The 13,285-nt window shown below is 47.5% G+C and overlaps 3 protein-coding genes across 3 annotated transcripts, besides 3 other annotated features; 2 read left to right on the forward strand and 1 right to left on the reverse strand.

The window, feature by feature from the left end:
* Positions 1-2,593: 2,593 nt before the first annotated feature.
* UA08_07595 (hypothetical protein) lies at positions 2,594-5,055 on the forward strand (the record flags this gene model as incomplete). Its single annotated transcript, XM_020262506.1, has 5 exons — positions 2,594-2,974; positions 3,046-3,073; positions 3,138-3,877; positions 3,943-4,739; positions 4,824-5,055. 5 exons carry the CDS (start codon positions 2,594-2,596, stop codon positions 5,053-5,055), a joined length of 2,178 nt encoding a protein of 725 aa, XP_020117506.1.
* Positions 2,812-2,903: a repeat region (Identified by RepeatMasker using a combination of RepBase library and repeat library created with RepeatScout).
* Positions 5,056-5,333: 278 nt separating the features above from the next.
* On the reverse strand, positions 5,334-8,906 carry UA08_07596 (hypothetical protein; the record flags this gene model as incomplete). Its single annotated transcript, XM_020262507.1, has 1 exon — positions 5,334-8,906. The coding sequence occupies one exon, from the start codon at positions 8,904-8,906 to the stop codon at positions 5,334-5,336; it is 3,573 nt and encodes a 1,190-aa protein (XP_020117505.1).
* Positions 8,907-9,966: 1,060 nt separating this feature from the next.
* Positions 9,967-10,082: a repeat region (Identified by RepeatMasker using a combination of RepBase library and repeat library created with RepeatScout).
* Positions 10,083-10,085: 3 nt separating this feature from the next.
* On the forward strand, positions 10,086-12,239 carry UA08_07597 (ATP-dependent RNA helicase dbp2; the record flags this gene model as incomplete). Its single annotated transcript, XM_020262508.1, has 5 exons — positions 10,086-10,125; positions 10,187-11,155; positions 11,216-11,323; positions 11,841-11,969; positions 12,028-12,239. 5 exons carry the CDS (start codon positions 10,086-10,088, stop codon positions 12,237-12,239), a joined length of 1,458 nt encoding a protein of 485 aa, XP_020117195.1.
* Positions 12,240-12,849: 610 nt separating this feature from the next.
* Positions 12,850-12,919: a repeat region (Identified by RepeatMasker using a combination of RepBase library and repeat library created with RepeatScout).
* Positions 12,920-13,285: the final 366 nt, after the last annotated feature.

Below are 13,285 nucleotides of genomic sequence, written 5' to 3' on the forward strand. Positions count from 1 at the left end.
GGGCTGATGCCAGCCAGGCCTTCATAGATCACTAGCCAAGCCTTAACTTTAACCAAGATAGCTCGACAAAATCTATACGAACACCACGATGTCTTGCATTCATGCTACGTAGCACGACGGGTCAACTTCCAAGGTTGCCGAGGTTAAAAATGCCCAAAAGCGGAAAGCTGTCTCACGGACCTGGGAGATTCTTCCTATGTGAGTACCGGCAACGGAGATACGTTGTGCAAAATATGAACACAAAATCAACACAATGAATCCTGTGAGCAGAATTTAGATATCGCCCTGGAGCCAATATGTGATCACATTGACATTTTATGAAGTATTTATGTAGGGTGTGAACATTTGAACCGCATGTGTGGTGGTTGAATGAAGGATCGTATGTTGTAAGAAATGGGCATATGCTCCGAGTTCCAAGGCATCTGACAAGCAAATCATAGGGGAGGAAAGAATACAAAGAAAGATCTGAACATTATTAATCATGTAGCACAAAGGTCGATGGTTACTTGCTTGCTTTCTTTTCGTTTCTTTTTCTTCCCCCGGCATTGACATCGGCATTGACAGTGGGACAAGTCATGGAACTGTCAAAGTACTGAAAGGAAAATCAGCGAAATGAATGAATGATCGACGAGCACAAATGACTCGATGATCAGCAGCGTACAGAGTATACATGCTAGTCATACTACGTAGAGTGTACTCCGTACCCAATAGTTGACTATGTATGTATGTATGCAATGTACATCAACTGAAGATCCCTGTTCCTTTTTCTTTTTTTCTTGCTTCCTCCACGTCTACTCCGTATACTCCGCATGCAATCTATACTCAACGGGGTATTCCAATCCGAGTAACAGTCCTGTCAGTTTGCCTACATAGGCAATCGATTCGAGATGCCGACTCGTTCCCAAGGTCACACAACGTCAGTCAGTATACGCACGTATCGCAATGTGGACTTTCGGAAGGGAAGATGATTTATTCAAGAGCTTTGTGTCATATTCATATCATAATCCATGGCATATGCAGGCTGTCAAATCGTAGTCACATGTGACGTGCTGGGATGGGCTTGGGTGGGTTTGAAATGTTGGGAAGAAAAAAGCTGTATGTCTAATAATAACGTTTCGAAGTGCTCTGTACGGACGATACTACTAAGAATAGCAGACGACCAGGGTGACCGTCGTTAATTTTGGATGCAAGTCGCCTCTTGATTGACCAGTACATACATTAGCCCCCTCTCCCAGCTTCCAGGAATGCGGCGTCTTTTCCAGCATAACATCCCCTAGACACCCGATTGGACGGCGTGTGCATTTTCTCAAAAGAAGGGCAGCTGGACTAGCTCCAATAGTGCATGGTCTAACGCAGGCAAGATGACTCTCTCTGCATGTAACAGCGTCAATGGTGGCGGATCGTCTGGCGCATTTTTTTTTTTTTCCAGGGAGATCCAGGGGTCTGATATTCTCACAAAGAAAATTGAGTTAACTAAGCATTACAGAAAAGATAACCATATCCCATGTGAATCCTCGGCAGCTCGCCCGGAGTATGTATTCCGATATGCATTCCAACCCTAGCCCTAACTACCCAGGTAGGTAAGTAACTATGCAACGCAAGCAAACAAACAAACAGCGGTCTGGCCAGTGGCCACAATCTTGAATCCACATAGACTAACGAATTAACTTAACAGAAATAAACATGAAAGGATTCCGGCTCGATGTTCTGCCGGCTTGCTTCCATCCATTCATAACTAGCATGCACGTCTATAATTAATCATCCCTGCCAGCCCAACGAGCCGGTTCAGAACCAGACTTCCATGCACGAATGGTACACGTATCAATGTATGCTCGCAGCGCTGTATTGATAGCACGCGCTCCTAAGGCTCAATCCGGACGATGCGCTCGGATCATGGGCCGTTTGATCCGGGCCTTTTTTGTTGTTTGTAGTACTTCCAAGGTTGATTATAACTATTTAATACGCATTGACCATTGGGATAATATGTTCTGGAAACCCTGCTAGGCTCCAGCAACGTGGGATTCGAGCGTGTTGACTTTTTGGCTTTTGGCTTGTGGCTTGTGGCTTTGTATGATTTCTAGCGCGAGGCTCTGCGAGTTACATCGGACGAACGTATGGATACGTTGGGTCTAGATTGTCACTTACTGATCTCCGTCTCCTGCTCCTCTCCCTCCTCCTCCACCAACCCACCACGCACTGCACCCAATGCATACCGACGCTGGGTAAAAGGGTCTCCGCACTCTTTTTCGTATCACTCATTCACTCATTCATTGACACGAGCATTGGCGTTGGCGTTGGCGTTTCTGTGCTCCCGTCCCCGACCGCCGCCGCCGCCGCATGCTCGACCCTTGCCGACAAAGCCAGCCAGCTTCGAGCTCAGAGGGATCGATCCCCCCCCCCGATCGTGCACTTCTGATGCTGGTATATAGCAGTTGACTTCGCCGCACGTGAGATACCTCGCGTGTCTGTCGTACGTGCAGAATACAGACCGCCGACTGATTCATGACGTCTTCATCCGCATCCCAACGAACGTCCTGACATGAGCACACGAAACACCACATACCTGACAAGCCAATAATTCATTCCAGTTCAAATGGCCCAACCGTACTTCTCCTCGCGTGGCTCGTCTGCCGCCGCCTTTCCGGACCAAATGCCGCAATATAGCCAGCCCGACTCATATCCTGCGTTCCCGTTGCTGCTGGGCTCAGGCCATGTGCCCAACAACCTGCTCTACTGGAGCAACAACAACAACAACAACCACCAGGTCTTGCAGCCGGACATATCTCCCGTTGCTCGTTCGTCGTTTTCCTTGCTGCAGCAGCAACAGCAGCAGCAACAGCACCATCATCACCAACAACCACCACCACCAGCACAACATCAACAACATCAACAGCAGCAGCAACCCTCAACCGAACAACGGAAGCACAAGCGAACTCGGAGTGGATGTCTCACATGCCGTGCCCGTCGAATCAAGGTGAATGAATACTGAATGAGTATACACTGGTTAAAACATAGTTACACTCAACTAATCAGTCCAATATCTAGTGTGACGAGGGTCGCCCGGTATGCGAGAGTGAGTTGCTCGAACTTGATAATATAGTATAGAGACATCCTCCTAATACAATGTTTCTATCTAGGATGTCGGAAAGGCAACAGACCCTGCGAATACGCCCAGCGCAACGCTAGATCGACCAACCGTACCAAGTCGCGGAGACAGTCGTCACTAGAAAGCATATCTTCGGATGATGACAACGCCGAGCCCGGCAGCGGTGCTGGCCTAGATGTTATTCCTGATGAAGATGAGACAGCAGAAATCCCTGGTGGCCGGCGGCCACCCACAATACCAGAGGATGCTTCGTCCAAAAAGACGAATATGCGGTCTCCGAGCAAGCATCGTCCGAGGAAGACCTCTGAAGCATCGTCCGGAAATAAGTCAAATTCACTATCACCAGCCTCGGATTTGGTGTCGCTATCGCCCAGTTCTTCGGCCAATTCTCAGTACAAGAATCACATAGTGCAGCGCCCAGCACGAGACCTGAGGGAAATGTTCAAGCACAAGCGTCTGAAAGATGACGTTTGGTACTTCTTAAAGTATCACCAGGAAAAGCTGAACCATAACCACTACTTGATGAATTATGAAACAGATGCGTTCTTTCGAGGCACGCTGTTGGACTTGGCCGTCGACTATGAGCCACTCCTGTATGCGCTGGTGGGCTTTGCTGCGTATCATCATACCTTGGAAAACCCGCGAGGGAAACTATATGATTTTCTCAAATATTACGATCGATCACTTCAACTACTCCGGAAGAGTCTTGCGTCGGGGTCTAAGCACAACGAAGGAACGCTGGCTACCATTCTTCAGCTGTCAACATTCGAGGTTGGTTAACCCCTTTCCCTTTTTTGGGAGGAGGGGGATTAGTGAAATATCTAACAGTTTAGTAGGAAAGTATCGGTGACTTCATGAATCTAGTCGATCACCACCAAGCCGCTGATGAGTTGATACACGAGCTCCTTACCCCGACTAGCATCACACAGAACCATGTGCATCGATATCTATTCATCTGGCATGCACGGTTCGATCTTGTAGCATGCATCATTGCCAGTAACGAGGCCATCCTAGGTCCGGAATGGTACACGGCAATCGAGCGACACGACACCGCTCAAGCAGTCCAAAACCCAGATGATTTCTTCAAACAACTACAGGCGCTCGCCTCCCGAACACGCCTTTTCGCCATGGAATTCGCATCCCTATTTGCACAACTGTCGCGCGGGCTGATTAGCTCTGAGGAATTCGAAGTCCGCTTCAAATCACTTAACCAAGTCATCAACGACCTCCACCGCGTTCTCGAACAGTACGATCAATGCGACGAGGTCATCTTACCCAGACCCGCCGTACCTTTACAAGGCCCGGAAGACGTGCTTGACACAACCATGCCCTGCAGATTCTATCGAGACTCGAAATGGATGCTCAACTTCATGTGGCCCGACGTGCTTGCCACGGAGCTCATGTTCAAATACCAGTCGCACATTCTGATGGGGCAACCGGAGGGCGCAGAACTGCAGAGGATTGCGCTGCAGATCTGTCACCATGCAGAAAGTATTGCGAGATGGCCCGAGGTCGAGGTTGGGTCTATTCTGGGCTTTCACAATTGGATGATCTTGACGACTCTTTTCTTGCCGAAGGATTCGAAGCATATGATGTGGACTCGACGGTTGTTTGCGCAGGTTGAAGTTAATGGGTAGGTTCATATCCCTCCAGAAACGATATGAAGTGTATATATATATATATATATATATATACTGACTCTTTGTCTAACATATAGATATGTCTACGCCCCGCGTGTGCGCAGAGCGCTATCAGAAGTATGGAACGACGCCAGCGTGGAAGAATGGTGGGACCCCAACGACCAAGGGGGCTGCCCAAGCCTGATCAAAGAAATTCGATCACTGACCGAAGAACGAACCACGAGCCCCCGCGACCAAGTCCGTGAAGATGTGCGGGACTTGAAATCGCTGTTTGGGAGCATGCGCATTGACGATAGTACGCCTGAGTAGGGGCATTAGTTTGCGCTACCTACCTAGGCTGTAGTAAGATAGTAATGGTAATAAATTATGGGCAAGGGGTTTGGTGTGTATGTTAATATTTTGGGCACATTACGTATGTATCTATGATGTTTCCTTAAAGCGACTGATTTACCGTTGTGTATGTATGTATGTATGGGTGAGTGGGACATTTTCTTTTGGTCTGTCACATCTTTCGGGGTTTCATGACATATACCTATGAAGCAATTATAATTGCTCCAATGACTATATCTATTTGGGTGGAAATAAGATCATGAATATACCCTCACCTCACAACCGTTCCTAGCCCTAACCTCCCTCGCCAAAACAACCGTCTCGTATCCACCTACTATTTCCCTCTCCACAATCATCCCACCACTACCACCACCAGTATGATTTGTACCAGTAATGTTATTTACATCATCCTCTCCCCACGGCAATGCGTCAATATCAATATCCTTCTCCAACCCCAACAGGCATTTCAGCACCACGCCAGCCCCGGCTTTGCTCATGACCACGTTCCGCTCTTTGCAGCGCTCGTCGCATACGCATTCCACGCAGCCTTGAGGCGTGATGCAGGAACATGCTTCGATACGTTTGATGGCGCGGTGGAGTAAGGTGTCAATAAACTCAAAGGCTTTGAGGGCAAGCCCCGATCCGGATGTGCCCCCTTTGGCGTCATAGAATGTCAGACGGGCGGGCCGCTGGCGATGCGGAGGTTCAAGGTTTGGATTTTTCTTGTTGTTCGAAGAAGGTGTGAAAGCACTGGTGGTTCTAGAAGGCGTGGAAAGAGCCTCGTTTGCCCGTTTCAGATTCTTGCCGAGTTCTTTCTTGGCCACTTTGCATTCAGTGCGAACGTCGCCTGGGAGCGAAATGACGAATGTCGGGAACAGGGATAGAACGGCGTGCTCCGCCGCGTGAATGGCTGCTGCGATGTTGAGGCGTCTTGATTCGAGGATTTCAAATGCCCGTTTGGGCACGTCAAGCCACATTCCTTTGGTGAACGTGTCGATAGGTGGGTTGTCGACCTGCACGGCATCAAGTACTCGGCCGCGCTTGTCGATTTTGAAGAATCCGTATACGACGGAGTGTATTTGGATCACTCCATAGAAAGCCCGCGACGAAGTAGCAATATGGCGAATGGCTTCTGTCTCGATGGGGTCAATATCTGTATAATCGCGTTGCTGCGTGTTCCAGTCGACCTGGACTTGCACAACTTTTGCAAGACGTTTCTCTGTATTGAGCTCTCGCACTACGTATGTCTGGCCCTGGTGCATGAAGATGCCGCCTTCGTAGATGGTGAAAAAAGCTCGGGAGACTTCCACTTCCTCGAGCACAATATTCCTATTGTGCGTGATATCGATCACTGCAAAGGCGCTGTCTTCCATGTCTCGTAGCGATACAAATTCTGACGGCTTGGGTCGAAATCGTTCATTGCAGTGATAGTATCCAAGTGCATCCTTGACGAGACGGGTAGACGCAAATTCTTCAAGCTGTTCACCAAAATAAACCTTGTCTTCTTCCGGTCTGAGTGGCATCTCGAATGCTGCACATTGGACGTGTCCTTCTAACACAAGTTCATTCGTCAAATCTACCTGTAATTCGCAGTTCGGCTTGGTAAATATCTCATCTGGATTGCTCATATAATGCTGGTCGGTTGGAAATCCGTCTCCGATCAAAACTGATAACGAATCTTTATTTCGCCGACCAGCTCGTCCACTTTGCTGACGAAGATTCGATATCGAAAAGGGGAAGCCGTGAGTTATGACGGCGTCCAGCGAACCAATGTCAACTCCAAGCTCGAGTGCATTGGTCGCAACAATCCCCATCAACTTCCCTTCGAACATTTCCTTTTCAATTCGGCGTCTGTCCTGCGGGCTATAACCGCCACGATAGCCCATAACCAAGTTCGCTACCTCTGGCCTTCCCACAGTCTGGAATTCACTCTTCACCGCTGCCAACATGATTTCGCATTGTTTCCTTATCCGGCAGAAAATTATGACCCTGACACCACGCAAAATAAGTTGGCAGAACAGTCGTGCCGCTTCTGCAATACTGTCTCCTCTACCAGATGTAGGATCATGCGGGTCTTTGTATGGCGTGTTCCAACAGATAAATTCCTTCCGGCCTGCAGGTGAGCCGTCAATATCAGTCAATCGGACGTCATCAACTCCGAAAATAGTCTTCATATGTGCCTCCGGGTTGGCCACAGTAGCTGAACACGAAATAAACTTCACGTGGCGATTTCCTACAGCCGCGCAAATCCTTCGCAGCCGTCGCATAACGAAGGCTACGTGAGATCCGAAGAGACCATTATACGCATGAAGTTCATCAACGACAACGAATTTGAGGTTTTGTAGGAATGTACGCCACGAGCTCTCCTGCGGCAGGATAGTAACATGCAACATGTCAGGGTTCGTAAAGATGATACGCCCTTCGTCACGAATGGTATTCCGTTCGTTCATTGGTGTATCTCCATCAAAGGTTTCGACCACGACCTCTTCCAGGCCTTCCATGTAGTTGAGAAGTCCCTTCATGCTGCGTTTTTGATCCTGTGCAAGAGCCTTGGTTGGAAAGATGTATATCCCTCTACTGTTCGCGTCTTGTTCTAGTTCGTGAAGCATCGGGATTTGATAGATCAGAGACTTCCCAGAGCTCGTCGATGTTGATACAATTACGTTGTGTCCTTCATATAAATTGTTGATAGCTTCCGCTTGATGTGAATAGAGCTGTGTTATCCCTTTGGCGTTGTAAAGAGCGTTGACCAGGTTTTGTGACAGTGGAAAGTTAAGATCTCCGTGTACCGCAGGCTGCGGTTCGAATACCCTATGGCCATCTGGAACTATTTGGGCTGTATACCATTCCATTTCCTTGAGTTCTGAGATTATATCCGCTATTAGCTTGCGTTCTTTCGGTATTTCACGCGGAACGCTCGTAATAGCAGGATTGACTGCATCTTGCTTGACGGACGGCATTGGTATGACTTTCTCGGCTTCCAATTGTTCCACAGGATCTGCGCCGTTGTCTTCGCATTTCACCAGGAAGGCATCAATGGCGTCCGAGAACTTCTTGTTTCTCTTTTCAATCAAATTCAGCATCTGCTTTTGGCTGTAAACTGGCATTTTCAGCTCATCATTTCTAAGCCTTTTTGTTGGTCTGGTTGGTTCTCCCGTCTTACTATCCTTAACCTGGCGTCTCAAGTCCTCATCAACGAATTCAAAAAGCAAAACATCTCGCGTTTCTTGCAGTTCATCCCGTTCAACAGTAGGCGCATCATCACTAGGAATGAAGCCACCGCCTAGATTCGCACTCTTCACATTCATCCATCTGTAATCATCCTTTCCACCTTCACCAGCTCCCATAACCTCCAGTGCTGCTTCATCCACATATTCAAATTTGACCGCCCGCGGAATGAGAACCTTGATCTTTGCAACATCTTCGATTGTCAATTCGCGACCTCCCATCTGGCCCTGCACAGCAGCTTTGATTGTCTCAAAAGTTGTGGCAAGATGTTTCCTTGTGCAACAAAAGGTGTACACCAAATTCAGAGCTCTGTGTGTCTGGGACAAAAGCTTCAGAGAGTCAGGCCATGGGCCAGACGGCTTCCGCGATGGTTTCGATTGAGCGCCAGCGCGTCTATTTCGTGCCTTTGTGTTCGTCTTCTTGTCTTTCGGCGTTTCTCTGGTGGGATCTGTTGTACCAGTCGATGGCGGCTTGGATGTAGTCGCCATCGGCGAAGCCCTTAGTCTGGGATCTATTACTTCATCGGAGAAAGAACCAGTTTGGTTTCCATTCTCGACCACAAGTGTGGCATTCTCTGAGGACGATGCGCTTGCACCGTTCATAGTGGCAGATCAAGTCCATGGCTATGTTATGACTGAAGAGAGCAAGGAGTCAGAATTGTTCTCCTTCAATCGCGATAGTGCGCGCGTGGTCACGTGCGTTAATTACCCGTCTGTGGCCAATCAGCGTTTCTCTTTGGTGGGATCTTTAATTTGCCTTCTACGGATACAATCTTTCAGCAAATAAGCGCCATATGATATGATCTAGACTATTTATGTGGTTTTGTTTAATCATCTTTATAACATCTACAACTTCGCCGTCATTTAATGCCTGCGTTATAAAGCTACCATAAACATTCGACCATCTTGGCTATTGACTTCCAGTTTAGTAGTTCCTCCATACGTAGAAAGTCTTGTTCGACCGTCTGTAAAAAGAATTCTACCTGCTTGTCCTACTTTCCTAGGCATATTTTCACTGTTAGTTTAGATAAACTCGTTCCGGTTGATTATAATTCCGAGGCTAGGCTATATTTGCTCTAGTATACTTAATGCTAGGCTTGATTAAGACAAGGCTTCGAAATCTTAGGAACAACCACCTATGTTTCTGGCCAATCATAGCCCTCTCCGCAGCCCCAGACTGCATGTCTGTAATTGGCCGAAAACCTCTAGCGCGCTAGTCCGCTTCAGTGCAGGCGTACCACCGCTAGTGCCAGTTTTTGCCGCCCCGGTTCCTTCCTTCTCCTTCTTAGCTTGACTGCTTCGAAATTTTTCTTGCCTCTGCCACTAGTTCATTTTTCTTCTCTTCCCTCTCTCTTGCTTTGCACGATCTTCATCTCTCCAGTGTCGCCATCTCTGAGACTCTCACCTCATTTCTTCATTTCATTTAGACTTGTCCGCCTGTGGTACCTTTTCTCCCCTTTGTTTCTCAGACTCTTAAAACCACAACTCCTGAATTATGTCTTATCGCGGCGGCGGCAGTGGTGGCTACGGCTCCCGTGATTCTTACGGCGGAGGTCAAGGAGGAGGCTATAGGTACGTTGCTTCATTTTCCTGAATGGCCAGATTCGCCAGTGTTGGATAGTTTTGGTCGACCAAAATCAATACTAACAGTTTTCCAGAGGACGAGGCGGTGGTCAATCCAACGGATATGGTGGTGGCTCCAACGGCTACAGCAACAACGGTGGCGGTTACAGCGGCGGTGGTTATGGTGGTGGCAGCTATGGCGGCGGCGGTGGTGATCGTATGTCCGCGCTAGGTGCTAACTTGAAAAACCAAGAATGGGGTTAGTCTGATCATATCCGAAGTTTTTTGTTTTTTGGTTTTCCTTTCACTAATAATAGCAGATCTTTCCGCTCTCCCAAAATTCGAAAAGTCCTTTTACAAGGAACACGAGGATGTAACAAATCGCTCGCAAAAGGATGTTGATGCCTTCCGCAAGGAGCACCAAATGGCTGTCACCGGCCGAAATGTTCCTCGTCCAGTTGAGACTTTCGATGAGGCCGGTTTCCCCAACTACGTTTTGTCCGAGGTCAAGGCTCAAGGCTTTGATAAACCCACTGCCATTCAGTCTCAAGGCTGGCCTATGGCTCTTTCGGGTCGCGACGTCGTCGGTATCGCCGAAACTGGTTCTGGAAAGACGCTGACATATTGTCTTCCTGCCATTGTTCACATCAACGCACAACCTCTTCTCTCCCCCGGTGACGGACCTATTGTTCTTATCCTGGCTCCTACTCGTGAGCTGGCTGTGCAAATCCAAGTCGAAATCAGCAAATTCGGTCGCTCATCTCGCATCCGAAACACTTGTGTCTACGGTGGTGTTCCCAAGGGCCCACAAATTCGTGATCTGAGCCGTGGAGTCGAAGTTTGCATTGCTACCCCTGGTCGTTTGATTGACATGCTTGAGGCTGGCAAGACCAATCTTCGCCGTGTCACTTATCTTGTTTTAGATGAGGCCGATCGCATGCTCGATATGGGTTTCGAGCCCCAGATCCGCAAGATTATCTCTCAGATTCGCCCTGACCGACAGACTTGCATGTGGTCCGCCACTTGGCCCAAGGAAGTTCGTCAACTCGCTAGCGATTTCCTGAACGATTTCATCCAGGTCAACATTGGATCTATGGACCTTTCCGCAAACCACCGAATTACTCAGATCGTCGAGGTTGTCTCGGACTTTGAAAAGCGCGACAAGATGATCAAGCATCTCGAAAAGATTATGGACGACCGCAAGAACAAGTGCCTTATCTTCACCGGCACAAAGCGTATTGCAGATGAAATTACTCGTTTCTTGCGCCAGGACGGATGGCCAGCGCTGTGTAGGTGCTTCTTTCTAACGGATAATGATAATATGTTGAAACTAACAAACAACCTAACAGCTATTCACGGTGACAAGCAGCAAAACGAACGTGATTGGGTTTTGCAAGAATTCAAATCTGGAAAGAGCCCCATTATGGTTGCTACTGATGTAGCTTCCCGTGGTATTGGTATGATTACAACTAGAACCCCCTCCTTCCCTCCCTTTCTCTCTCATTCTACCTTTGCAAGCCATGCACTTGACGATTGTCTTGTCAAGACCTAACCCGTAGAGACGTCGTGTGACATATGGCACGGTGCCCTACCTCTCTTCATCAGACATGTTGGTATACATGATTAGTCCAGGCTTTTCTCGGTTCTTTCCTACTGGCTGCTCAGCCAGGAGGACCTTGGACTTACAGTGCAGTTTAGCAGATTTACTTATTTGCTTCTCAGGCTCTTGAATCTTGAATTTATTGCAAGGCATTTTTAGAGCCGCGGGAAGTCTCATTTGAACTTCGATGCAAGCTGCATATCATTCCAAGGTCCGCTCTAGGACCGCGAACATTGCCAGCCTATGGGCTTACTGAAATATCTTGGTGACGATCCAAGAGAGGAGTGCATCAAGTCTCGCGCGGCTGACCGGGGTGCAAAGGTCACGCAGCTTGAAATTATTACTTTTGTTTGCTAACCTGTGTAATTCTGAAGACGTCCGCGACATCACCCATGTATTGAACTATGACTACCCGAACAACTCGGAGGATTATGTGCACCGTATTGGTCGTACTGGTCGTGCTGGAGCCAAGGGAACGGCCATTACATTCTTCACCACTGACAGTGAGTTTCTCCGATTAACTTATGTTATCAGCTTGTATATACTGACTGTTTTCTGCAGATGCTAAGCAGGCTCGTGATCTTCTCACCATTCTTACTGAGGCCAAGCAACAAATCGATCCTCGTCTGCATGAGATGGCCCGCTACAGCGGTGGCGGCGGTGGTGGCCGAGGATGGGGAGGTGGTCGTGGCCGCGGCTATCACCGTGGTGGCGGCGGCGGTGGTTACACTGCTTCCAACTCAGCTCCTCTCGGCGGCAACCGACGCTGGTAGACGACGACACGACGCTTTCCAAACGTATTAATATTACGTCAGTAAAAGAATGAAAACCATTAACCGAGAAGAAAGCTGCTTTTTTTGCAAGTGCGACCTTTCCAAATCGATTGGAGGCCGATGACGTTTTTCCATTCATCCATCTTTAGGGGAAAAAAATGCGGCGTTTTGCAGGGGTTATTTTTTTATCTTTCTTATAGATCGACTGCACTTTTTTCTCGTTATTGTCACAGTACATAAAGTACTTCATCGTACTTGTTCATGTGTTTAATTTTGTCTAGATTTTTTTTTCCCTTTATTGACAGATTGTATTGCCTTGCTTGCTCACGACCGAGGAACGCAACCGACGCGATGCGATGACGATGCGACCTTGAGGCAAGATTCAAGTACCTTTTTTTTTATGTTACTGATTATTGGGATTTAGGTAATGTGACTTTGCAAACGGCAGACAGTTAATAAACATATTCTAGAACTTTTTTTTCCTTGCTATTCGTAACTATAACTAGTTCCTAAGACAGAAGAATTACGGATGATAGAAGTAGTCTTCTCTACAGATCGACTAAACAATGGACATGAGTTAGCCGGAAAGGTTATATGACATAGCTGGATGGACTAAGTAACTCATTGACTTGACTGCTTGATTGATCGATTGATTGATGATGACGGACTGACTGATCTGATCTCAAAACAACAAAAACAACACAACGAAAAATGACGAGAGAAACAACAACGCCAAATATTCACAAGTACGTAACGTACCAAGTAATAACAACAACAACAGCATCAACAAACAAACAATAGACAACAAAGTAGGGGAATGACGGACAACAGAGGGACAGGGAGATAGATAAAAAGAAAAGGTCATTGCACTGCATTGCATTCCTTTCTTCGTTCCTCTTTTCTTTTCTTTTCTTTTCCTTTTTGATTCGCCCCTTTTCGTTTTGTTTTTTTTTTTCCTGTTTCCTTCTTTTGTTCTTTTTCCCTTTCTTTAGGTTAAAGAACAGATGATCTTTTTCATATCCACACGTTTCCATATCCATTAATCG

This window comes from Talaromyces atroroseus (genome assembly GCF_001907595.1).
Source record: "Talaromyces atroroseus strain IBT 11181 chromosome Unknown scaffold_11, whole genome shotgun sequence".
In the NCBI taxonomy this organism is placed as follows: domain Eukaryota; kingdom Fungi; phylum Ascomycota; class Eurotiomycetes; order Eurotiales; family Trichocomaceae; genus Talaromyces; species Talaromyces atroroseus.